Source organism: Delphinus delphis, chromosome 10, assembly GCF_949987515.2.
Source record: "Delphinus delphis chromosome 10, mDelDel1.2, whole genome shotgun sequence".
Lineage (NCBI taxonomy): Eukaryota > Metazoa > Chordata > Mammalia > Artiodactyla > Delphinidae > Delphinus > Delphinus delphis.
Genome location: NC_082692.2, coordinates 21,930,144 through 21,954,667, shown reverse-complemented (window position 1 = coordinate 21,954,667; position 24,524 = coordinate 21,930,144). Strand labels below are relative to the sequence as shown.

At 40.4% G+C, this 24,524-nt stretch overlaps 1 protein-coding gene across 1 annotated transcript in view; it reads left to right on the top strand.

The window, feature by feature from the left end:
- The first annotated feature begins 5,895 nt into the window (after positions 1 to 5,895).
- Positions 5,896 to 24,524, top strand: part of LOC132432697 (zinc finger and SCAN domain-containing protein 12) — a 49,250-nt gene continuing 30,621 nt past the window's right edge. The window contains exons 1-4 of the mRNA XM_060023404.2: positions 5,896 to 5,954; positions 6,800 to 7,286; positions 11,324 to 11,468; positions 12,940 to 14,200. Coding sequence (XP_059879387.2) covers positions 6,864 to 7,286; positions 11,324 to 11,468; positions 12,940 to 14,200 — 1,829 coding nt within the window. The 5' untranslated portion in view covers positions 5,896 to 5,954; positions 6,800 to 6,863. The remainder of the gene's footprint in view (positions 5,955 to 6,799; positions 7,287 to 11,323; positions 11,469 to 12,939; positions 14,201 to 24,524) is intronic.

The window sequence follows — 24,524 nt, the reverse complement described above, 5'->3', positions numbered from 1 at the left end:
TTAGCCCAGACTGAGTGGCTGCTGGACCCTAGAGGTTACAAGCCCTCGTCGATTTTCCTGCCTGAGCCATTAGGAGGAAGCCAAGCACGCGAAGGTGTGCCAGGTTGCCAGATCAACCACTGAGATAACAGGTCCTCCAAGTTTCCTAGAGAGGCGGCTGAGGAGCCAGCGGAGATGCGGTCAAGCGTTGTGACTTATTTCCAGTTCCTGGTGTGAGCTGTAGCCCAAATATCCCGTTTCCGTTGATGCTTCCCGACTCTGGTCAGGTATAGGTGGGTATCTGGCTCCTCCCCACGCAGGATGCTCTGTACCTCTGCAAAGACCTTGGGGTTGGAGTTTGGGGTGTTGCCCCCTTTCTCCAGGACTGGCTTGGGTTCTTCTCCCTTGCCTTACATAGATCCCTCAGGATCCGACTCCCTTTTCCATGTCGGTGCTTCCGGACGTTTCAGAGATGCAGAGAACTGAACACAAATGCTGTACAGAGCCTCGTCTGTGCAGACTACTTGCTTCTCGAAGGAGACATAGGTTCACCAGCGGGGAGCACCCTCCGGTGTCCATCGGCTGACGGATCCTTAAGGCTAAAAGATGGTTTCTTATACCTTACCTGAATTTATCTGAGTTTTTCAATTTTCATTAAAATCCGTTATAGTAATGGTCATGATTACATATTTGTACCGTAGAAGCTTAGCTCTTTTAAAAAGTATTTTACTATAATGTGATCCTCGCAATTTTGCAAAACAAAGCTAAGTGCCACGTGAATTTCTGTGGCTAAGAAAACATTAAAGAGTGTGGTAGGGGAAGGTAGCACCTCATTACTGCCAGATAGAGGTAGAAGTCCAGGTTCCCCACCTGATTTACATTGAGCTCCTCCTTACTGTTGGGTAGGGGTAGGAGTTCTGGATTCCACATGGTCACCACAGACACTGTGTGAGCGCAGACTTGTTATTGCTGGGTGATGGTGAAAGTCCTGACTCTCTACTGGCCCTTTTCTGGCATTGCCTCAGTGTCACCCTCCCCTACTTCCCCCGCCACAGTAGTTTCAGAGAAAACCAGCTGAAACCTAAGGTTTAATTAAGATCCAGTCTCATAACAATACAAAATGTCCACATTTCAATAAAAAATCACTCAAATACCAAAAACCAGGAAGATCTCAAACTGAATGAAAAAAGAAAATTAAAAGATGCCAACACCAAGCTGACAGAGATGTTAGAATTAATCTGACAAAGCAACCACGATTAAAAAAAGTTTCAATGAGAAATTGTGAACACATGTAAAAAAAATGAAAATATAGACAATGAAAGTACGGAAAGCCTCGGTCAGGAAATAGAAAGTCCTAGCAAATAAATAGAAGATATAAAGAAAAACCAAATGGAAATTTGAGAACTGAAAAATATGTTCTCAACAACAGAATGGAGAAAAAGCATCTGTGAGGTAGAAGATAGAACAACAGAAATAACTCCATCAGAACAACAGAGAGAAAATAGACTGGAGAAAAAAATATATAAGGGAACAGAATGTAGTAGGCTGAAAAAATAGCCCCTCAAAGGTATGTTCACTTCCTTATCACCAGAACCTATAAATATTACCTTATGTTGCAGAACAGTGAATATTATTTTATATGGCAAAATAAGTGATTGAGTTAAGGATCTTGAGACAAGAAGATTATCCTGGATTATCCAGGGTGGTCCAGAATGCTATAATAAATATCATTATAAGAGAGAGGCAAAGGGAGATTAGGCACAGAGAAAAAGGTGATGGAAAGATGGAGGCAGAGATTGGAGTGATGTGGCCTCGAGCCCAAGGAACACCGAGGCATGACCAGCAAGCAGCTCCAGGAGATGGAAGAGACAAGAAACAGGGTCTGTACCCCAGAGTCTCTGGAGGGAACACAGCCCTGACAACACCTTGAGTTCAGACTTCTGGCCTCTAAAATTGTGAGAGAATAAATTTCTGTTGTGTTTAAGACACAAATTTGTGGTAATTTGTTATAGAAGCCAAAAGAAACTAATACAAAGAACTTCAGGGACCTGTGCAACTATAGAAAAGATGTAATGTTCATGTCATTGAAGTCCCAAAGAGGATGGGGCTGAAAAAGTACTTGAAAAGGTAGTGGCTGAGAACTTCCCAGTTTTGGCAAGAGATGTAAACCTACAGATTCAAGAAGCTGATCAAAATGAAAACAGGATAAACCCAAAGAAATCCATTCAAAACCATGTCACGTCAAACTTCCCAAACACAAAGGCAAAAGATTTGAAAGCAGAGAAAAATGACATCTTACCTATAGGAGAAAATTCAAATGACAGTGGATTTCTTATGAGTAATAATGGAGACCAGAAGGAATTGACATAGTATTTTTAAAGAACTGAAAGAAAGGAACTGTCAAGCCAGAATCCTATACTTGGTGAAAATATCCTTCTGGAGTAAAGGAGAAAATCAAAACATCCTCGGATGAGTAAAACATAGAATTTGTCACTAGGAAACCTACCTTTAAAAAATGGCAAAAGGAATTTCTCTAAATAGAAGAATCAGGAAAGAAGAAGGAATATGGGTAAATCCAATAAGCTTCCTTCTCTTGATTTTTCTAAATTATGTTTAACTGTTGAAGCAAAAATTATAACATTGTCTAATGTGTTGCTAAATACATTTAGAGGAAATATTTAAAAGAATTATAAATGGGGAGGGTAAGGGATGTAAAGGGAAGTAAGGTTTCTATATTTCACTCAAGCTGGTAAAATGATGACACCAATAGAATGTGCTAAGTTGTGTCTATATGATATGAAACCTAGAGCAACTACTAAAAAAGCTATACAAAGAGATACACCAAAAATGTTATAGATAAATTAAAATACAATTTAAAAAACATTCAAGTAACCTACAAGAAGGCAAGAGAAGAAAACAGAGATGAAAAAACCAAATATGAAATGGCAAAATTATAGAAGCAGAGAACAGAGTCCTGGTTGCCAGTAGTTAATGAGAAGATGGGAGTGAGCAGGAAGTGGATGTGTTCATAAAAGGGATTGTAGTGGTGGAAATGTTGTGTATCTTGACTGTAACAATGTAAATATTCCAGTTGTGACATTGTAGTATAGTTCTGCAACATATTACTATTTGTGGAAACTTGGTAAAGAGTAAATGAGATCTCTGCATTATTTCTTACACTGCATATGAATCTACAATTATATTAAAATAAAATTTAATTTAAAAAACCAAAAGAAGTGTAGTGTTTTGTGATATGAGAAGGTTATATTGAATTCAAACTTCAGTGTCCAGAAATCAAGCTTTATTAGAACAAAACAAGTTGGTTCTCAACTAAGAAAACCTACCTTAAGATCAGTTGAATAGAATTAGATTAATTTGATCTGCAACCTGAATTCCCCCTTGTCATGTAACATAATAAATTCACACGTTCTGGAGATTAGGTGAGGAGTAAACATCTTGGGGGAGGGGTGTCATTATTCTGTCTACCACAGGTAGTATGCTATCAGCACCTGTCAGTCATTCCATAGCAGTACATCATGATTTCTCATTTCTTTTTATAGCTGCCTAGGTAGTTATGCCACAGTTTATTCAATCAGTCACCTATTGATGGACATTAGGTTTGTTTCCAGTCTTTTAGCTTGAATACTTGAACGAATAACCTTGTATGCATGTCATTTCATATATTTGTTAATATGTCTTTGGGATGGATTTCTATAAGTGGTATTGCAGGGGCAAAGGGTAAACTTACATAGGTGCTTTTGCTACATTTTCTTATTTTTCCAAATAGGAGTTGTATTATTTTGTGTTCCCACTGAGAATGTATAAGAGTTCCTCTTTCCTCATAAATAGAGTATATTGTCAAACTTCTGGATTTGAGCCAATCAGATAAAATGACTAATGGCACCTCAGTGTAGTTTTTAGTTTGTATGTTTATATTTTGAATGAAGCTGAGCATCTTTACAGACATTTGAGGGCTGCTACAATTTCTTATTCTGTCAACTGTTCATTTCTTTTGCCCATGTTATCTATTGGGTTATTGGCTATTTTCTTTTTAGGAACTATTTTAGGAATCTTTTATATATTAGGGATATTAGTCCTTTGTGATACGTTGCAAACATTTTTCCAGCGTGTCATTTGTCTTCTGACTTTTCTTTATGGTGTTTTTTGATAACCAATTCATTTGATTTTTATTTAGTCAGATTTATCTGATTAAATTTAATTTTTTATTGCTTTTGGAAATTGAGGCATTATTAGGCAAGGTTTCCCTGTTCCCAGGGAATTAGAATTATTATTCGTGTTTCTTCTAATACATGTATAGGTACATTTTTTTACATTTGGTTTTTGGATCCATTTGGAATTTATCCTGACTGTGCCGTGTGATGGGAGATATTAATTCAATTTTATTTTTGACCAAATGGCTATCAGTTGTCCCAACACAACTTATTTACAAGTCTGTCATTTCCCCTGTTAATTTGAGATGCCACCATCATTTACTAAATATCCATAGGTACCTAGGTCTATTTCTGTTTTTACACAATATCACACTCCTAATTGTAGAGGCTTTATAACATGTGCTAATATCCGATTAGGCTGTCCCTCACCGTTCTTTTTTCAGAGGGTATTGTGGCTATTCTTATTTTCCCATATCAACTTTAAGTGTTTTTTTTTTTAATGTATTCTGGATACAAGTTCCTTGACAAATATATGTGATGCAAATATTTTCTCTCAGCCTGTGGTTTGCCTTTTCCTCATAGTGTCTTTTAGAGAGCAGAAGTGTTTTATTTTGATGAGGCCTAATTTATCCTTTTTTTTTTTTCGGTACGCGGGCCTCTCACTGCTGCGGCCTCTCCCGTTGCAGAGCACAGGCTCCGGACGCGCAGGCTCAGCGGCCATGGCTCACGGGCCCAGCCGCTCCGCGGCATGTGGGATCCTCCCGGACCAGGGCACGAACCCATGTCCCCTGCATTGGCAGGCAGACTCTCAACCACTGCGCCACCAGGGAAGCCCCCCCATATCAACTTTATAACCAACTTGTCTAATTCTAGAACAATATGTGTCAATACTTTTATTTTAGAAGACTGACTTCTTCATTGAGTCTTTCGAGCCAAAACTCTTATTAGTCTTGTTGGCATATGGCTTTCTATTTGTCTAAGTATACACTTGGCCTTTCAGGAGGTTTTCCCCATACAGGTTTTGCATATTTTTTCCTAAGCTTATTCTTTCTTTCTTTCTTCTTGTTTTTTGTTTTGTTTGCTTGCTTTTTGGTTGTTGCTATTGTAAATTCGGTATTCTCTTCCATTATATCTTGTAACTTTATCACTGGTTATTTGCATATAGGAAGGCTCTTGATTTTAGTGTGTTAATTTTATATCTTGCTACTTTACTAAATGATCTTTTAGTTTTCCCATTGAACCCTATGGGTTTTCAGATGTATAATTATCGTCAGCGCATAAGAGAGAACCGAAGAAGGTGAAAAAGCAGGCAGAAAGCACCAGGTTGACCCTTGAGAAGTGTGTGTGGAAGAGGTCCCTTCCTGAGTCGGGAAGGACCTCGGGAAAACATCCTTTTGAGGCATCTTGAACATCAAAGGTGCAGAAACCCAAATAAAAGTGAGAGTGGAAAAAGCATGGGATTTCCCTAGCACAGGTAGGCTCGCCAAGCCTCGACCGCCCATCGGGTCGGGGGAAGTGGAGATACTAGCCAGCCGAAGAGGAGCAGGAGAAAACAATATCGCGAAACCGCAGGCCTGTGAGTCTTCAGTTGTCCTCTCACATGGGCGCGCGGGAAATCTACCAATTTGCGAGCCCCTCCCGCACCCTTCCTAGAGCGGCGGCGGAAGTGAACCGGTCTTCCGCACTTCGCGGCCGCTTCCGGCCTCTATGGGTCGCTGCTGGTGGGTTCCGGTTTCGAAGCGGTTCGAGGCCTCAACCCCTTGTCCCCGGAGAGAAACCGCTGCTGGCGTCCAGGGGCTGCGGGTGAGCGGTCCTGTGCTGCGGACGCGGCAGGCGGGGGTGCTACGGCCTTCTCGGCCCCGGCTGGAGTGGGGCGGCCTCCGGGCCTCACTTGCCTAGGTGGATCCGCGAGAAGCTCCTTGACGCAGAAGCTAGCCCCGACCCCCAATCCCTCGGAGAGTGGGTCGGAGCCCGGGGATGAAGGAGAGACCCGGCTGTGCGCTCCATTCCTCCCGGGCTTGTCTCGCGCGGTGTACCCTTCTTGAATTATGCGCCTTCTGACATTTCTGAACAGTCTTGGGTCACAGACGCTGACTGGCGTCCTAGGGCCTCTTTCCTGGGCCTGCCTTTAGATTTAAAATCACAGAACGCGAGGGTAGAAGAAAGTCTTAAAGACCAATGTCTTCAGCCTTTTCGCTTGATAAATGAAGAATGAGGAGCAGAGAGATTAGGCTCCTGAGGGAATAAATTCATGTGACTTTGCTGCTTTTATGACTAAATGATTTCCACCAGACATCTGGGTATTTAAAAAATTTAAAAAGCAGCCAATCAAGGATGTCTCAACTTTTTATTATTGTTTGCCGTAAATGTTTGTTTATTCCGTTTAATTGTTCTTTTTTCTATCATCAAGTGGAAATGTTTCCTACCAAGTCTTACTTTTCTTTCTTAGAGTCCTGAAACAACTTAGCACCTTTTACTTAATATTTCTCTTTAAATTAGTCTATTCTTGAGTCTTTTTTATCAGAGTGTTTTCCTGCGTATAGAAAATTAACCTGGAGGCGGCTTTCAAAGTGCATTTTTAAATTCTTAGAATTTGCACTTTTTGTTTTTGGTGTAGTTTGTGTTAATGATGATGGCTTCTTCTTCAGTTCCAGCCAGAAAGAGACGGCACAGGAGATCTTGCTTGAAGCATTCATAAGCATTTGCACAGCTATGATGGCATCTACTTGGTCCATCCAGGCCAACAAGGAGCAAGATGAACTTTTGGAAATAAAGATAGAGGAAGAGGAGGTGGAGGAGGAAAATAAGTGTACCGCCAGACAGGATCAGAACGTGCAAAAGAACACCACCCACAGCAGGGAGGTCTTCCGACAGTACTTCAGGCAGCTCTGCTACCAGGAAACATCTGGACCCCGTGAGGCTTTGAGCCAACTCCGGGAACTTTGCCATCAGTGGCTGAGGCCAGAGACACACACAAAAGAGCAGATTCTGGAACTGCTGGTGTTGGAGCAATTCCTAACCATCCTGCCCGAGGAGCTCCAAGCTTGGGTCCAGGAACAGCATCCACAGAGTGGGGAAGAGGTGGTGACTGTGCTGGAGGATTTAGAGAGAGAGTTGGATGAGCCAGGATATCAGGTGAGAACAAAGATGTGGTTTCTGTTTGAGAAAAGATGAATTAGGGATTTCTAGGCCAGAATGAAGTCTAACATTATTTCACAAAACGTATTCTCGACACTTTGGTGCATCAGAAAGGGGCCTGAGTGTCGTAGAACATTAGTTAACATAATCCTAACTTATTTATATCTTTTCTGTAGAAGGATCATGTATTTCTGCATTAAGCTACAAAATTCTGTTTGATGAAATGCTGCCCAGAAACATTAGAAACAGAAGACTTGGAGGACAGAGAGAAAATGTTAGAGAGATGATGGTAACAAAGTGGGCAGCAGCCTCTTGAAAGGGGCATCACTTCTGCTGAACAATACAAATAATTAAGAAATCAGGTTTTGCAGATATATCCACTGCCTTGTCTCCATTAAAGGATTAAAAGATAGGGGCTTCCCTGGTGGCACAGTGGTTGAGAATCCGCCTGCTGATGCAGGGGACACGGGTTCGTGCCCCGGTCCGGGAAGATCCCACATGCCGCGGAGCGGCTGGGCCCGTGAGCGATGGCCGCTGAGCCTGTGCGTCCGGAGCCTGTGCTCCGCAATGGGAGGGGCCACAACAGTGAGAGACCTGCATACCGCAAAAAAAAAAAAAAAAGGATTAAAAGATGGAGAAATCGAAGTCACCATCTCAGAGGAATGAGATGTAGGAGCAGAGTGGAAAGTTAGGAGGGAGGGGCAGGTCATGGGACCCATGTTTCTTTGAGTAGTTGAAAGCCCAGTTAAGTTGGAAAGGTGAGTAGAAGAGTTGAGCACAGAGAGTCCAGGACCTTGAATACCAACCTCTTGAGTTTAGATTTTATTCTGTAGAACAGAAGCTCCTAATCTGTTCTCTCTGAGTCTAAATGAATTTTACTAACGCCAAGATATAAAAAAGAACCAAATTACATAGGACTATTTTGTTTTGTTTTAGCGTTGATAAAAGACAGTGGTTTTCACCCGGTGACAATTTTGTACTGCAGAGGGCATTTGGCAATGTCATGGAACATTTTTGGTTGTCTTAACGGCGGGAGGTACTCCTGGCATCTAGTGGCTAAAGGACAGGGATGCTGCTAGATATCTCACAGTGGAAAGAACAGCCTTATACTATACAACAAAAAATTATTTGACCCAGCATCTCAGTAGAATCAAGGCTAAGAAAGCTTGGTATAGAGAGTATAAACGGTGAAATAATAAAAAGGAAATATAATCTAGCATTGAAGTACAAAGATTGAAGAGGAAAGGAGCATGTGGCAAAAAGATCTAAGTTTAAAATAGGGTCATGAAAGTGTGACTGCGAAGGAAGAGGCATGTCTTAGGTAAGAATTAATTGAAAATGATGACAGAGTAGAGGTGTAAAGAAGGAAGAAAGAATTGAGAACTCTTTACTGAGCAGTCTATTCTAGGCTAAGCAGTAGGGATTTCAAGCTTGAAAGATGAGCATAACGGAGACACTTCTAACAGAGTGCAAGATTGTAGGCGAAGGTGGATTGGGAAAAGTTCATTCATTCAGCAGATATTTATTGACTATTGTTTACTAGGTACTGGGAATGCACCAGTGAACAAAGTGTAGAGGGTTGCTGCTCTTACGTTGATAGATTTTAGTCTACTGAGAGGAGACAGACAGTAAACAAAAAAATCAACAAATGTGTAATACATCAGGTGGTCATAAATTCTATATTTAAAGAAGCAACAGTAAAGCAGAGAAAAGGAATAGTGAATGAAATGAAGATTGTGTAGTTTTCAATAGACTGGTCAGGGAAGGATTTTCAGATAGGGTGACATTTTGAGCAGAGATCTGAATTAAAAGAGCAAGCCATGCAGCCATCTAGGATAAGAGTGTTGCAGGCAGGGGAAATATCAGTAGTAAATGGATAGGTCCTAAGGTGAGAATGTGCTTGTCATGGTAGAGATGTATTTGTCAAGGAGGAGATGAAATCAGATAGTTACAAGAAGATCAAACCATACAAGGGACTTGTAGGCCATTATAAGGAATTCGGATTTTATTCTGAGATGGAAAGTCGTTGGAGAGTTTTGAGCAGAAGAGAGATTTAATCTGACTTAAATTTTAACATAATTACTGCCTGCTATGTTGGAAAAGTTCTGCATTGGGGCTCATGGTGGGACTAGGGGAGGCATAGGGGACAAAGTTAGAAGCAGGGAAACCAGTTTAGGAGGCTGTGGCTATAAGCAATAATCCAGGCAAGAGATGCTGGTGGCCTGGACTAGGATAGTAGCAGTGGAAGTGGTGAGATGTGATTGGATTCTGGATACCTTTTGAAGGTAGAGCTTGAGAGGATTTGTTTCTGTATAGGTGGCGGGATGTGAGAGAACGTGAGTTAAAGATTATGCCAAGGGTTTTAGTCTGAACATCAGGTAGAATGGGTTTGTCATTCACTGAGATGGTAAAAGGAATCAAGAGTTAGGTTTTGGATGTGTAAATTTTGAGATTCTTACTAGAATCCAAGTGGAAAGTGTGAGCAAGCAACTGGATATAAAAAGTTGGAATTCAGTGGGGGGAAATCTGTGCTAGAAATATAAAATTGGGACTTGCCAGAATATGGGTGGTATTTAAAGCCATGAGACACAAAGGGATCATCAGGGGAGTAACCAGCAGTGGAAACTGGGGAGTGGCCGGGAAGGTAGGAAGAGAACCAAAAGAAAGAATGGGATTTTCAGGTGCAGGCAAAAGTAATTTGGTTTTAGTCATGTTGAGTTTGTATTGCCAACCAGTCCTTTCCCTTGAGGGCTGCTGAGAGTAGCTAGTGGAGTTTACAGCTTGATTTATGAGGCCTAACTGAAGATCCAGGGACAGAAGGCACAGTTCACTATACTGGCCTTTTTTTGCTTTCCCCTCCCCAAAATTTGAAGTATCAAAACAGCTTTTTCTGTACATCTGAGATAGTACCTGCTGATTTTGGCTCTCATTCTGAGGGAGAGATTACAAAATGAAACTATGTCAGGGAAATAGAACCAGTGTATGGTGATTTCTTATTTACAAAATTTAGCCATTGAAGGGGATGGGGAAGTAACTTGAGGGCCTGGCATATGCCAAGTCCTTGTGCGAAGTGCTTTACATGGCATGGTGTCATAATCTCAGAGTAATTTCTAGCCCATGGTGACAGAGCTACTAAACTAAGGATCAGAGTAAGTAACTAGAGTGATTCCAGATCCCTGCTTTTTATAATACCATGCTGGGGGAGCCTATTACTTTTAAATGCAAGAGGAAATGGGCCCGTGGAGTAGTGGAAGCTACAGAGTGGCTGAAATTGCTGAGTAAATGAGTTAATTGAAGGAGCAGGGGTCAAAGGGAAGCGGAAAAGGATGAGATTGAAGGCAAAAGTAGATACAAGCCTTGAAAAAGAAAAGACATCTTCCTTTAAGATACAAGGGAAGGAGAAGAGTATGAGAGTGGAGCTAGATAAAGTGAAGGGGAGATGATTTTTTGAGATGATTGTGATCTTAGATAAATAGAAAATAAGATCATCTCCCAGAAAGAAGTGGGGTGGGGACCTCAGAAGAGCAGAGTCTATTAGGAACAGCTTTTGGGGTAAATATGGAAGAGATTTCTCTCCTTTTCCTTTTTTCCCTTCCTTTCTTTACTTTCACTTTTACTTTCTCCCTTTACTTTTCCCCTTTCCTTTCCTTCTTTCTCACTTCCGGTTTATTTCCCCCTAAGTTCTTTTCCCCTCCTTTCTGCCTCTTTTTACCTTCTTTTCCTTCTCTCTTTTTTTTTTTTCTCTTTCATTTATCCATTTCTTTGAGCATAGACAAAGAAGTAAAAGGGGGCACAGTCAACATTCTTTAACTGTTAAAAATAGGGGAAATTACTTCCAGCTGGGGAAGGGAAGGTTTCTCAGAGGAGGTGACATTTATGTTGGCCTTGAAGAATGAGTAGGATTATGGTAAGCTGATATCTGGAAAGAAGTTTATTTCAAGTTTCAGAGAGCTGGGTGCCACTGCCATGAATAGTATACTGTTCTGTTTAATGTTATCAGAGTGAGTATCTCAGTTATATCTCATCTACCTCAGGTCTCAGTCCACACTGAGGAACAGGAAATGTTCTTGCAGGAGATGGTAGCTCTAAGAACAGAACAAGAACCCAGAATGTCCCTCCCGTCTGTGAAAGCCCAGCTAAAGTGTGAATCTCCAGAACTTGAAGCCCAGAAGAAGCAAGGTAAAGAAGAAAGACCCACCTTGGGAGGAAGGGGAAGATGGGGCTAACACAGGGCACTGGGGCTTTTTTGTACTTTGTGCTGTTTCTGATCATTAAAGTCAGGAAAGTCTCTCTAGAAATCTGACGGCTCATGTGTAGACCTCAGGCAGCCTGGTTTGTCACTCTACAGCTCTTTTTTTCTCTTTATATTAATATTTTTTAAATTCTGGCTGTATTTTATTTGAAATCACTTAGTTTAGTTCTTCTGACAGTTATTTTCCTCTGTACTGACCTCCCTGCTATTTTTAGCCTTAATCCTAGCAGACAGTACCATTATCTTCCAATTCGACTATCTCCTGCCTCCTTCACTTAAATAAACCTTTGCTCCATGATGTCTGCAGCTAACTCTCAGATGGTGCAGGGAAAGAAAAAATATATGTGTGTGTGTGTGTGTGTGTGTGTGTGTGTGTATTATTCTTATAAAGAGAAGGAGTAATAAAGCAAATGAGGTAGAATGTTCAAAGTTAGTGAAGGGGTGAAAGACTCAGTACCTTCCTTATTTCTATTTCCTCTATTTTTTTTTTCATTTAATTTTTTTAAATAGGTGAAAATTCACATGGTCCAAAAAATAATAATTTAAAGTTACCCAGTGAAAAGTTTTCATTCCACTCAATTTCCCTAGCCATTTGGTCTCCTTACCCCTATTCTGAAATAGGTTGTCACTGTTACTAGTTTCTTGTGTGTCCTTCTAGAGATTTTTTAATCATATATGTATGTTTTTCATATTCAAATATATTTTCCCCTCTTTATCACTGAGATTGTAGAAGCTTGCATTTTTTATTTCTTAACAGGTGTTTAATATTAAAATGTATGGATATATCATGCAATTAACTTCCCCTGCTGATGACACTTAAGTTGGCCCCGCTCTTTTACTGTAACAAACAGTGCTGTGGTAAATAACTGTATGTGTGAGTATATCTGTAGCATAAATTCTTCTGTGTGGAATTACTAGGTCAAAGGTTTTATATATATAGTTGTAATGTTTATATATATTGTCAACTTGCCCTCTGTAAAGTTTGGGTCAGTTTACACTCTCACTGGCAATGTATGATATCCATGTTGTGAACATAGTGTTATATCAAGCTATTGGCAAATCTGATGGGTGAAAATTATACTCAATATTGTTTAAATTTGCTTTTCTCTTATTGTGAGGTGGAGCATCTTTTCTTGTGTTTAAGAACTATTGTATTTCCTTTCCTGGAAACCATCAGTTTTTTTCTTTGCCAAGTTTTCTATTGGGTTATTGCTTTTTTCCTTAACAGTTTTTGGAATGCTTTGTTTATTAGTCTGTCGTATATTCTAGTGCCATTTTATAGTCATGCAGGAACTCTAGGTTCTTATGTAATTTTTCACTTGAATAAGTTTATGTTGCCTAGTGAAGTTGCTATTTGCTATCACAAGAAACTAGTTAACATTTATGATCCATTTTTAGTTTCAGATGTTGAGACTGGAAATGAGTATAGGAATTTAAAGCAAGAAGTTTCTGAAGAAATGAAACCATATGGGAATATATCTAGCAAATTTGAAAATGAAATGTCTCAGTCAGCTAGGTATGAAAAAACTTATGAACCTGAAGAAAAAATAGGAGAGCCTTCTGGATACTCCAGGGAAGATAAACAACATACATGTGATGAAAATGGAGTAAGTTTGACTGAGAACTCAGACCTTTCTGAACACCAGAGAGTCTGTCCAGGAGAAAAGCCTTATGAATGTGATGACTGTGGAAGAGCTTTTAGTCAACACTCATGCTTCGTAGAACATCAGAGGATCCATACTGGAGACAGGCCCTACAAATGCGAAGAATGTGGAAAAACTTTCCGTGGGAGAACTGTGCTTATTCGACACAAAATAATACACACGGGAGAGAAACCATATAAATGTAATGAATGTGGCAAAGCCTTTGGCCGGTGGTCAGCTCTTAATCAACATCAGAGACTTCACACAGGAGAGAAACACTACCACTGTAATGAATGTGGCAAAGCCTTTAGCCAGAAAGCAGGTCTCTTTCACCATCTCAAAATCCACACAAGAGACAAACCTTATCATTGTACTCAGTGTAATAAAAGTTTTAGTCGGCGTTCAATTCTTACCCAGCATCAAGGAGTCCATACTGGGGCAAAGCCCTATGAGTGCAGCGAGTGTGGAAAGGCCTTTGTTTATAACTCCTCCCTTGTTTCCCATCAGGAGATCCACCACAAAGAAAAATGCTATCAGTGTAAGGAATGTGGGAAGTCCTTCAGTCAGAGTGGCCTTATTCAGCATCAGAGAATCCACACTGGGGAGAAACCCTACAAATGTGATGTATGTGGAAAAGCCTTTATTCAGAGGACAAGTCTTATAGAACATCAACGAATTCACACTGGAGAGAGACCCTATAAATGTGATAAGTGTGGAAAGGCTTTCACTCAAAGATCAGTCCTCACGGAACATCAGAGAATCCACACCGGAGAGAGGCCCTACAAATGCGATGAGTGTGGGAATGCCTTCCGAGGAATCACCAGTCTCATTCAGCATCAGAGAATCCACACTGGGGAGAAACCCTACCAATGTGACGAATGTGGCAAAGCCTTCAGACAGAGGTCAGATCTTAGTAAACACCAGAGAATCCATAATAGAGGTGGTCCCTATAAATGTAAAGAGTGTGGGGAGTCGTTTAGGCAGAACTCAGCTCTTACTCAACATCAGACTACCCACAAAGCAGAAAACTCTGGTTCTGTGTGAAGACTGCAGGGAAGCTGTCTCACAGAGTGCAGGCTGGAGAGAAATACTAGCTTTGAGATGATTTAGGACAAAATGTTAGTCACTATTGCTATAAGGTAACTTCGGATATTTCATAAAAAATACACTCTGCTGCCCATTTCATTAGGTGCTGTGGAGAACAAGGAGCATAACACCAGATTCCTTTTCTCAAAGAGTTTACAACCTAGTTTGGGATATATAAGGTCTACTGTTTAGTCAAGACCATAGGACAATAGAATTGATGCTCAAAGTAGTGTAGAATTAAGTGGCACTTGGCAAGCTATAAATTCTGAAGGACAGATCACTGTTACCTGAAGTGATCAGGAAAGACTTTATTTAAGATAAAGTTTTGATGGGGATATTTGGAAGGCAAAGGGGAGAAAACATTTAGGGTAGAACAAATGTAAGCAGAGTGCATGTAGTTTGGAAGCATCAATGACAAGACTAGCCAGCCTAAAGTAGAGTTCATTCAGACTGGGCAGTTGATGGCACTATGTTGGAAACAGCTTGAGGACAGACTCTGGGAGGGTTAGAATGCCAATAATTTCACCTAATACTTTGACACTTACAAAGCACTTTTCTCATTGAATTCCTAAAATGTTTCTGTAAATTAAAATTATTCTCCATTTTAAAAATGAGGATACTCTTGCTTATGGAGATGGTGACATAGCTACAATATCACACAAAGGAAAAGACCAGCAGCGTAAGTGCAGTTTTGTGACTTCAAGTCCTGTTCGTTACACTAGTGATTCCTCAACATCAGTGAACATCAGAATCGCCTGTGGAGCTTGTTTAACATACCTGAGTCCCAGTCACAGATACTGTGCTTCATTAGGTCTGAGATGGGGATTGAGAATCTTCATTTTTATAGCTCCACAGTCACCTGATGTACTCTAAATTTTGAGAAACGTTGCGCTGAATCACTGCTACCTTCGTGTTTGCCAGTGAAGTGAGGAAGCGTGAACACAGGCCGCTGCAGATTTTTAGCATGAGGAAAGCCCTTTAGGGGACATGAGCCACCAGGTCTTTACAATGAACAGGGAATTAGACCACCATCATGCCTAAAAACTAGGTCTTCAAGATGGCCTTTCTGTCCCTTCAAATTTAAATGTTTCAAAAAAGACTGACCTATATTCCAAGGCTCCCAAGGTTCTTCTGAGTGCAAGGCTTGTGTGTATGTGTGTTTTAGGGGCGGGGTGCTGGTGTTCTTCCCTGTTTTACGCTTCCCTTTTTTCCCACCTCTGTAGTGACCATTGTGTTCTGAATCCCCTAATAATTTCTTGAGAGAACTGGCTTATAATTTTTTGGTTTGTATACCTTCTTGAGCACATAAAAGAGCCAAAGATTAGTGATTCTTTGCCTTGGGGCTTCAGAAAACAACAAATCAACCAAAAACTGGTTGACATTACCCATATATTACTGAGTAAACAATTCTGTTTTTGATGAGAACCTGTGATGATCATTGTAGTGGATAGCAGGCAAACCACAAAGAAGTACACACAGCTCCTGGTGTGTTTATCTTTTTATTTACAGAAGTCATATTTGATCTCTACTGAGATATCCTTTTATTTCCCTTTCTGCGTTGCTGCAGCAAACTCCACAATTTCTAGGACTGCCTTCCCACCTCACCCCACACAACTTCAGTCCCCTCATCTCCCTTCACCTCTAGCTGGTCAGTGGGTTTGAAGTGGTAGGATAGTGACTAAAGAGGAAGGAGAGGAAAAAGAAGGGTAATCACCATTCTTTAACTATTCCTAACTACCTTTCTGCTGAGCCCTGTCTTTATCCCGTCTCTCTACTCCTATAATATACTCTACCCCCATTTCCCTAGTGCCCTAGTCTCTTGCCCCTCTGTCCGTAATCCTTATATAGGACATAGGAATATCACTGGCTTGGAACTAGTAGAGTCCCTAGTCCTATAGAAATATATATGTTCCTAGCTTTCTAAATTGTAATTGTGAGCACATTTTCCCATGAAAATGATAATGGTGTTAGTGCTATAACTTAGGCATATTATGTGTCACATTGGCTTTTGGGATTAGATTTACGTTGACTGTGGGAAAACTTTCTGAGTTCACAACATAGGAAAGCAAATGAACATTTAAAAAACAACTCATTCACAAGTTGAGGACTGCTTAGGCTTTTTCATAAGACCAACACTGGAGTTGTGCACCAGGCATTGAGGCAGCTAGGATTGGAAACCTAATTTTTTTTATGTCTGGGAAATGAACAAGGATCCTAGAACTGAGCCCTGAGAGCTCTGTAGCTGTAAGTATATGAGGCCTATTCTCTACCCAAGGTTTCCCTGTCTCAAATTTCTCTCATGTAAATTCGTCTCTTTGGAGGGGACTTGACTTAGTAACAAGAGCCTTCATGAGAACATCTCTTTACCAAACTGATGCTGTCCATACTTGTCATCTAATCTGATTTCACAAGCATGTTTTCCAAACTGAAATTGCTCCTCATAATGTCAGAGCCTCTCTCTTTAATCTGACTGCTCGATGGAATGTAATCCTTATTTTAAACTTGCTGTCTACTCTCCATGCTGTTACTTGCAGTCTCTCCAATTCAGCCTCTGCTTAACATGTTCTCTCAGTGCACACAGGTTCCTTCATTTGCCTATAACTCTCTTAAGTAATATTATAAAGGAACCATAAACAAAGACCCAGAACAATAGAATATGCCTATTACGTAGAAGAATACAGTTCATAACTTATTTAAAAATAAATGGGGTTTTGTTCTGGTGGTTTCTTGTGCTTAAATACAGTTGTAGAACCAAAAAAAAGGGCAGAGTGGCATGGGGTTTCCAGGTGGGCATCAAAGGGGGTCAAACTAGTCCTAGAAAAGGAGAAGATATAAGGTTACTATCTGGAACTAAATTGGCCACGCAGCGAAGTTGAAGGTCCTGAGGGGCAAGTGGAGGACATGACGTGTTAGATATGGAATTGGGGAGTGCGGTGAACAGAAAATGCCTTGAGATGAAGTCAGGAGTACATCTTTATAAAAGATGTGGTGTGACAATGACAGTACCTAGGAAATCAGGGTCCCTTGAAGCAGTTCATCTATGTGGATTTTTAAGTCATCAATAACAGGAGGCAGGATGGAAAGAAAAGAGTATGAAAGTGAAGCAAGTCCACAAGAGAAGTAATGGCAGCCAGTAATACAATAGCCAGGTAGAACAACTGGTATAAAACTCAAATGAATCATGAAGCAGCAGCTTAGAAATAACATTAAGGATGAGAATAAGATTGACTAGCCTCTGTTTTCTGATTGATTGAAGGTAAACAAAATATTGAGCATTTAAGGCAAAAAGCACCTGGAGAGGTTGGGGGAGAATCAAATTTCTAAAGCAGTGAAAAGTAAAATGAGCTTAAACATGGGCTTTGGATGAAAAAGTAACCTGACAATCACAAAAGGATTCCAGAGAGTGTAATAGAAAGGGACTGTGAAGGGAAGGAAGATGGGCCCCTTTTGAAAAAAAACAAAAGCAAACAAAAAAACAAGGGTGCTGAGCAGGGCTCTGGGATTGAGAAATCTCATGGGCATGGTGAGGATGGAGGAATCCTCACCATGGGGCATGGTGAGGATGGAGCAATCAGATAGAAGCACTTAGAAAAGCTCTGCACTCCTATACTCAGAACAGAAGTAGCCTCTTTTGTTAATATCCAGTGATTATAAAATTGTTAACAGTCAAAGTCTTATTATTGGCAATCTTTAGGAGTAGAGGAAAGGATTTATTAACAGTATTATGTAATTGTTAACTGCTTACTAAGGGCCAGACATTAGTAAATGCTTTACTCACATTGTTTCATTTTTAGCTGGGGAAACAAATCAATAAAGCTGCTTGAGGTCACAAAGTTAGTATGTGGTGGGACCAAGATACGAACTAAGCAGTTTCAGAGCCCACTCTTCCTCTGTTTATTTCAGATGAACGAACTGCATGTTGCAGTGGTATTCAGTGCTTTGAGTTATTACCTGTAGAAAAATTTCAATTCCTATCAGTATTCTGGAAAATACTTAAGAAACTCTACAGAGTCCTGGGTCCAAACACCAAAGGTAATAATATCCCCATCCTCTTGCATACTAAATCTTGGATGAAGTTTGGGCCAGCATAAATATCAGCCCTAATTCTTGTTGCCTGCACAATGAGGGTGTCTGCGGGAGACATTTCGCTTTAAAGATGAGCTCTTTATAGGAAAGGATCACATTCCTAGCTTAGAACCATTATTCTCTGCATTATTCTGACAGAATAAGGGATATCTGACTAATATAAAGATTAGAGAGATGTCCCCATTGTGGATCTATCCAGTAACTCACTATGGATATACCTTTGATGAGGGTTTTTGAAAGTTTTTATATTTGTAGCTAGTACCATAGATAAGTATATATTATATAAAATAGTTCTTTCAGATGCCCCTCCTGACTCCACAAGCACAGAATTTATTTGAGCAACAAGTGTTTGTTTAATATAGGGATAATCATTTTGATAACTTTAATTGAACTTTCTCAACTTTGAACCTTTCACACTGAAAATTTTACATTTTAAAGCCCCTCCAGCAGTTCATCATTTTATTAGAATTTCTTTGGGTCCTCTCTCCTTCCGACGTTTCTGGGTATAACTGGTAAGGAGTTCTTGCACCTTATTTCTTATACATAGTATTTTTATACCATATTTGTATATAAAAAGTAGGTATGGATATATTTTATATAAAATATGTTTTTAATTTTTACTTTATACATATACTTTTATATACATATAATTTGATTTTGACAAAGCCAACCACGATAAGTGTCTGAAACTTCTCAGTTGCTTAGCTCCCTAGCCCACATTGTGAGATCATTATTGAGAGCCAGCGTTTATCCCTTGATTTCTTGTAAACAGTTGATTCTTTCCCCACACTTATGAAAGACCTTTTCCAGGTCTGAAAACCCATCAGTCAAGGCGCCCAGAGTTTTCACCCATCACAGTTCAAGGTGATCTTTGGGGAATATATGTTTGCTTTACCAATCATCTTCTTAAGCCCAAATGGCCTGGTCCTGGGTGTCCCGAGGATTCCTAAGAGGAGGCCATTTGTCACCTCTGATTTATGCAGATCGTCATTATTCCTGTCTAAGCTTGATATGCGTATCTTACTTTTTGATCTAGCGTCTCAGCTCAGCCTACTTAAGTGAAATATTTAAGAGTAGGTATATCACTATTTCATCCCTGATAAAGGAGGAGGAAATTTAAGAACTCTTCAGCTTGCTGTAGCCAAACTCTAGCTCAATGACTTTGAGCAAGCGACTTAATCTCATTTCCTCATAATGTAAAATATCGATAATAGTACCTACTTCTGCCTGGGGAGCTGCAGACCTAGGGAGGGTAATTGTTATAAGGATAAATGGGGGGGTTATATAAAGTGCTTAGAACAGTGGTTAGCACCTAAGTGCATTATAGCCGTTTGCTATTGTTCTATTGCCGTGGGCTCTCTCAATGAGCTTTCTCAAATGCCGTTGCCTCTAGATGCTCCAGCCCCAGGCCAGAAATTACCTGTAACTACGCTGCATTTTTCCCAGGACTGCTGCGTTGTTGCCGCTGGGATTAAAGCTCCCGCTCAGGTCTACTTTTACTTTCTTACCTTGGGAACTAATGAACAGTGGCTGGCAGGAGATAAACATCGCCTAAACTGGCAAGGAAAGATTTTCCTATCTTTTGTATCCACCCCTGTTAAAGATAATTAGCAGCTAAGGAGTTTCCCTTTTTGTCTTGAGTTGCTCTTCTGAAGTTCTGCGCACGGTGGGGGGGGGGGGGGGGGCGGGGGGGATGCGGACCCTGGGCGGAGTCTGCCGTGCCCCAGCCTCAGAGCGCAGGCCCTTGGAGTTACCTGACCTAGCTGCCCGAGCCTGCGCTACTCAGCAGGGGCGGGGATGCTGCCAGGCAACCACAGAGAGGAGAGAACCTCCAGATTCCTAGAGGAGACCTGAGGGTGAGGTATTGTTGACAGCCGCAGGCCTAGAACTGCGAGTTCTTTTGGCTTTTGGGTCGTAAGTGGTGGTGCTAGAGGGTTCGTGGACTCCGGCTTCGACTCAGTGTGTGATTCGGCCCTTTAGGGACTCCGGTGAAGTTCAGTCGGACGAATTGAGTTGCAGGCGAAAGTTAAAGATGGCTTCCAAGTCCTGAGTTGTCTTAGGTTATTGGGGCTGTTGAGAAAAAGAGGAAGGTCTGGAATCCCAATTTGGTAAAAGGAAAGTTGGGTTCCTTTGAGATGATCCCACTCATGACTCCCTAGAATAAGTCGGAACACAAGGAACGACATAGAATCCACTTGTTTGACTTTTAGCAAATTACTTAATCCCTCTGTGCTTCAGTATCATTGATCTGTCAGTGGAATGATAAAATCTGCTTAGATGAGTAAATTCACAGTCAATTTTCAATAAATATTAGCCATTATTTTCTGATCTCTAATGTTCTTTACCATTTGGGATTCTTAGAAGGGGAGAACCAAAGGGAGGAGGGTCATGGTCTTTCTCTCAAGCTTTATTAACTTAAACTAGGAAGTAAGAGATTATAGCAGATAGTGTTTACTAACAATTTGCAGTCACTCCCACTCTGTCTTCTAATTTTTTTAGCTTTCTGACAGATTTCCTTTTTTATTTCAGTGCGTTGTCAGGTAAGTGAGTTCTTGGGTAAGAGCTAAATAAAATTCAGAGTTTCTGTTAACAGTGTTGTTCTATGCCTCAGGAAGAAGACTAGCTACAAGGATATACTTCTGAAAAATCAGTGTGAACCCCAAGCTGGAGTGAATCTTCTCCTGAGCTCGCTTATTCCAGAATGGCAGTCTTCTTGCAGGAAAGATCTCTAATAGTGACTGATGGTAGAGGGAGAGGGCTGTGCCTGGGACCAAGAATCAGACTGGCAAAACAAAATCTTTCTTCCAACTTTAAGTTGTTGCTACCAGGAAAGAGATATTTGGACCTCACAGGGCTGTCAGAAGACTCGGGGAGCTCTCCCCACAGATGCTGAGACCAGAAATACAGACCAAGGAGCAGGCGCTGAAGCAGGTCCTGACCTCTGCCTGTAGAGCTGCAGACCTAAGGAGGATAATATCATTCAGAACGTAGAGAAGAGGCATCAGTTATGCTAGAGAGGTTGAAGAGACAGCTTGAAGGACAAGCCATCAGGTGGGAAGGGTTGGGAGGATCATTTATGGCTTGACTAGTGAAAGGCTTCAGGAATAGAACAGAAAGCAGCAAAACAACTTTAGGATCCACCAGATGTCTCTGGAGCCATAACCCAGTATCTCCCTCATGGGCTTTAATTCCGCCAGGTATTCGTGTACACCTCTGAAACCTTCTCTGCCTATATTGGGGTTTTTTTGTTATTTGGGTGTTTTTACTGAAGGACAGCTTCAAATTCAATTTTCCAAGACCATCTTCATCCCATTGCTTTTAGGGCCCAGATAGAACAAGGTATGCTTATGGCAAGATAGCACCCTGGAATCAAGAGGTGTCAGGTCCAGTCTATTAAGACCCTATCTTAGTTTAACTCTCACGTTATTGCCTTATGAAATGGAAAGCAGATGAGAAAGAATGTCTGCAGAGAAAGAAGACATCCTTGAAAAGAAGGTTTTTAGAACTCTTGTTAGTGTCCTTTCCCTGGAAACCTTGCCCCTACTAGTCTCTTTGCCCAATTCTTTAGGTAGAAACTCTGGGTAATATTTGGGAGGTGTCTGTGTTTTGTTTTGTTATTGTTTTGACTTATTCAACTCCTTTAGCTTCAAAATGTTTTTCTTATCTTTTAATCCTGCATATTAACTGAAAAAATTATTTTCCCTACTGTTATTTTTCCAGTTTACTGATTTCCCCACATCAAAATAGTATGCATTTTGAAACTGATCTGCCTGTTGTTTCAAGTTAACTTTTATTATGTGCCATTGTTTGTTGATCCATTTAACAAACATTTATGGAGCATTTTGTCTATACTAGTGGCCTAGGTACATTCATTTGGTGTAAATGGTACTTTTAACTACCCTTTAGCAAATTAAAATTTCTCTTGGTTTCATGATATTCCCTTTTTTTCACCTCCAGATTCAAACTGATCTCTTCTTAACTTTTTTGATTATACCTTTCTGATTCTTTGTCACATTTTGTGAGAGAATTCTGTATGCTCTTCCAGTCTCTTTCTGACGGGCCAGCTGTCTCTTCTCAAACTGGAACTTCACATGCCTTCTTGCGTGCTTTTCAAAATTGAATTGGTAGTTTAGGGATACTGAAAAGGCATGCACTTTAGATAAAACTGGGTTTTATTTTTATCGCTCTTTCTCATCATAAGTCTCATGATCTCAGCGGAAGAGACAACTGACATTTGCATTGTCTGTGCATTTTTTTTAGATGGTGTTACTGAGAATGAAAATAAGGACTTGTCTCCAACACAAAAAAATTTCTGAAGATGCTAAATCATGTGGGGGGAATCTGTAGAATTACAGCATCAATGCAGTAAGTTAGTAAAAGCTTTAGTTACGGATGAGTCATTATTCAGCATTAGGAAGTACATACCAAAGAGAATGTCTCTGAGAGCAACACTTTTGGAAAAGCTTTTGTTTACAGTGGGTCCCTCCTTTCCCACTAGGAAATCCATCACAGGGGAAAATGCTATCAGTATAAGGAATGTGGGAAGGTTGTATTTGACATCAGCCAAAGCAGCCTTATTTGATATCAGAAAATCCACACGAGCAAGAGACTGCATAAAATGTGATGACTCTAAGGATGCCTTTATTCAGCGTGGAAACCTTATAGAACCGTATGTGAAGGGAGTAGGAAGGAAGGCCTTCACCCAGAAGTCAGGACTGACTGCACTAGAGAATCCACATAGGAGATAGATCTTACAAACGTGATGAACGTGGAAATGTTTTCCACGGGATCACCAGCATTATTCAGCATTGGAGAAATCACACTAAAGAAAAACTGACAGTGTGATGAGTATGGAAAAGTCTTCAGATAGAGGTTGGGCCTTAGTAAACAGCAGTGAGTCCATATTAGGGAGGCTCTTTTAAATGAGAATATTGTGGGAAGTTGTATGGACAGACATCAAGCCTCAACAATAGTCTCCATGATATTGGAAAATTAATATAATTAATGTAAATGGGCAAGATGTATGGGGAATGGATATCTTAAATTTCCCATTGTAGCCACTAAAAACATTCAATGAATGTCTCAAGTCAAGAAATGGAAAAGTCAGAAGTTCTTTTTGCTTCTCAAAGGAGTCTGTAAACATAAGCAACCAGGACTTTTGAAATTAAGTTGTTTACCTGCATCCCTGGACTTGTGACACTATCTCTGAGATGATTATCTCTTTACTGGGGACATGTTATTTTCCCATGCCCACTCTAATCTCATATCTTAAATTCATTCAAGTGTAAACAATATTGTTTACTGTTTATTGTAACTATATATATATACACATATATATATTATTTTTATGGGCTAAATAGGCTTGTATGAGTACATCAGGGCACAAAAATGACATTATTAAAGTTTCAGTAAACATAATGAAAGGAACCACATCACTGAATTGTTGGACGTTGGCTGCTTTCCTAAATTTGGCACTGCCTCTGTGTTCTCACAACAGAAGGCCATATAGGTGTCATTCACAGAGTATATATTTCCCAGATTTGGTTTTTTTGTTTTTGTTTTTGTTTTTTTAAAGATAGAAAAAGAGGGCTTCCCTGATGGCGCAGTGGTTAAGAATCCGCCTGCCAATGCAGGGGACATGGGTTCGAGCCCTGGTCCGGGATGATCCCACATACTGCGGAGCAGCTAAGCCCGGGCACCACAACTACTGAGCCTGTGCTCTAGAGCCCGTGTGCCACAACTACTGAAGCCCGTGTGCCTAGAGCCCGTGCTCCGCAACAAGAGAAGCCATCGCAATGAGAAGCCCGTGCACTGCAACGAAGAGTAGCCTCCGCTCACCACAACTAGAGAAAGCCCGTGCACAGCAACAAAAGACCCAACGCAGCCAAGATAAATAAATAATAAATAAATTTATTTTAAAAAAGATATTTCACATATAGCTTATTGACAGATAATAATAGAGGTATTTTCCCTTATAGATAACACGTAATATCCTGAAGGCTAATACTTTAAGTAATTTGTTTATTATTCTTTTCAGTTCTAAAACCTACAGGCTAAAAGAGGAAAGAATTCTTTAGAAGAATCCTTTAGAAGCTCCAATTCAGCAAATTGGCAGTGTAGCCCAATCTCTATGAAAATGAGGCTTATGGATTTTATAGTAGGTCACTA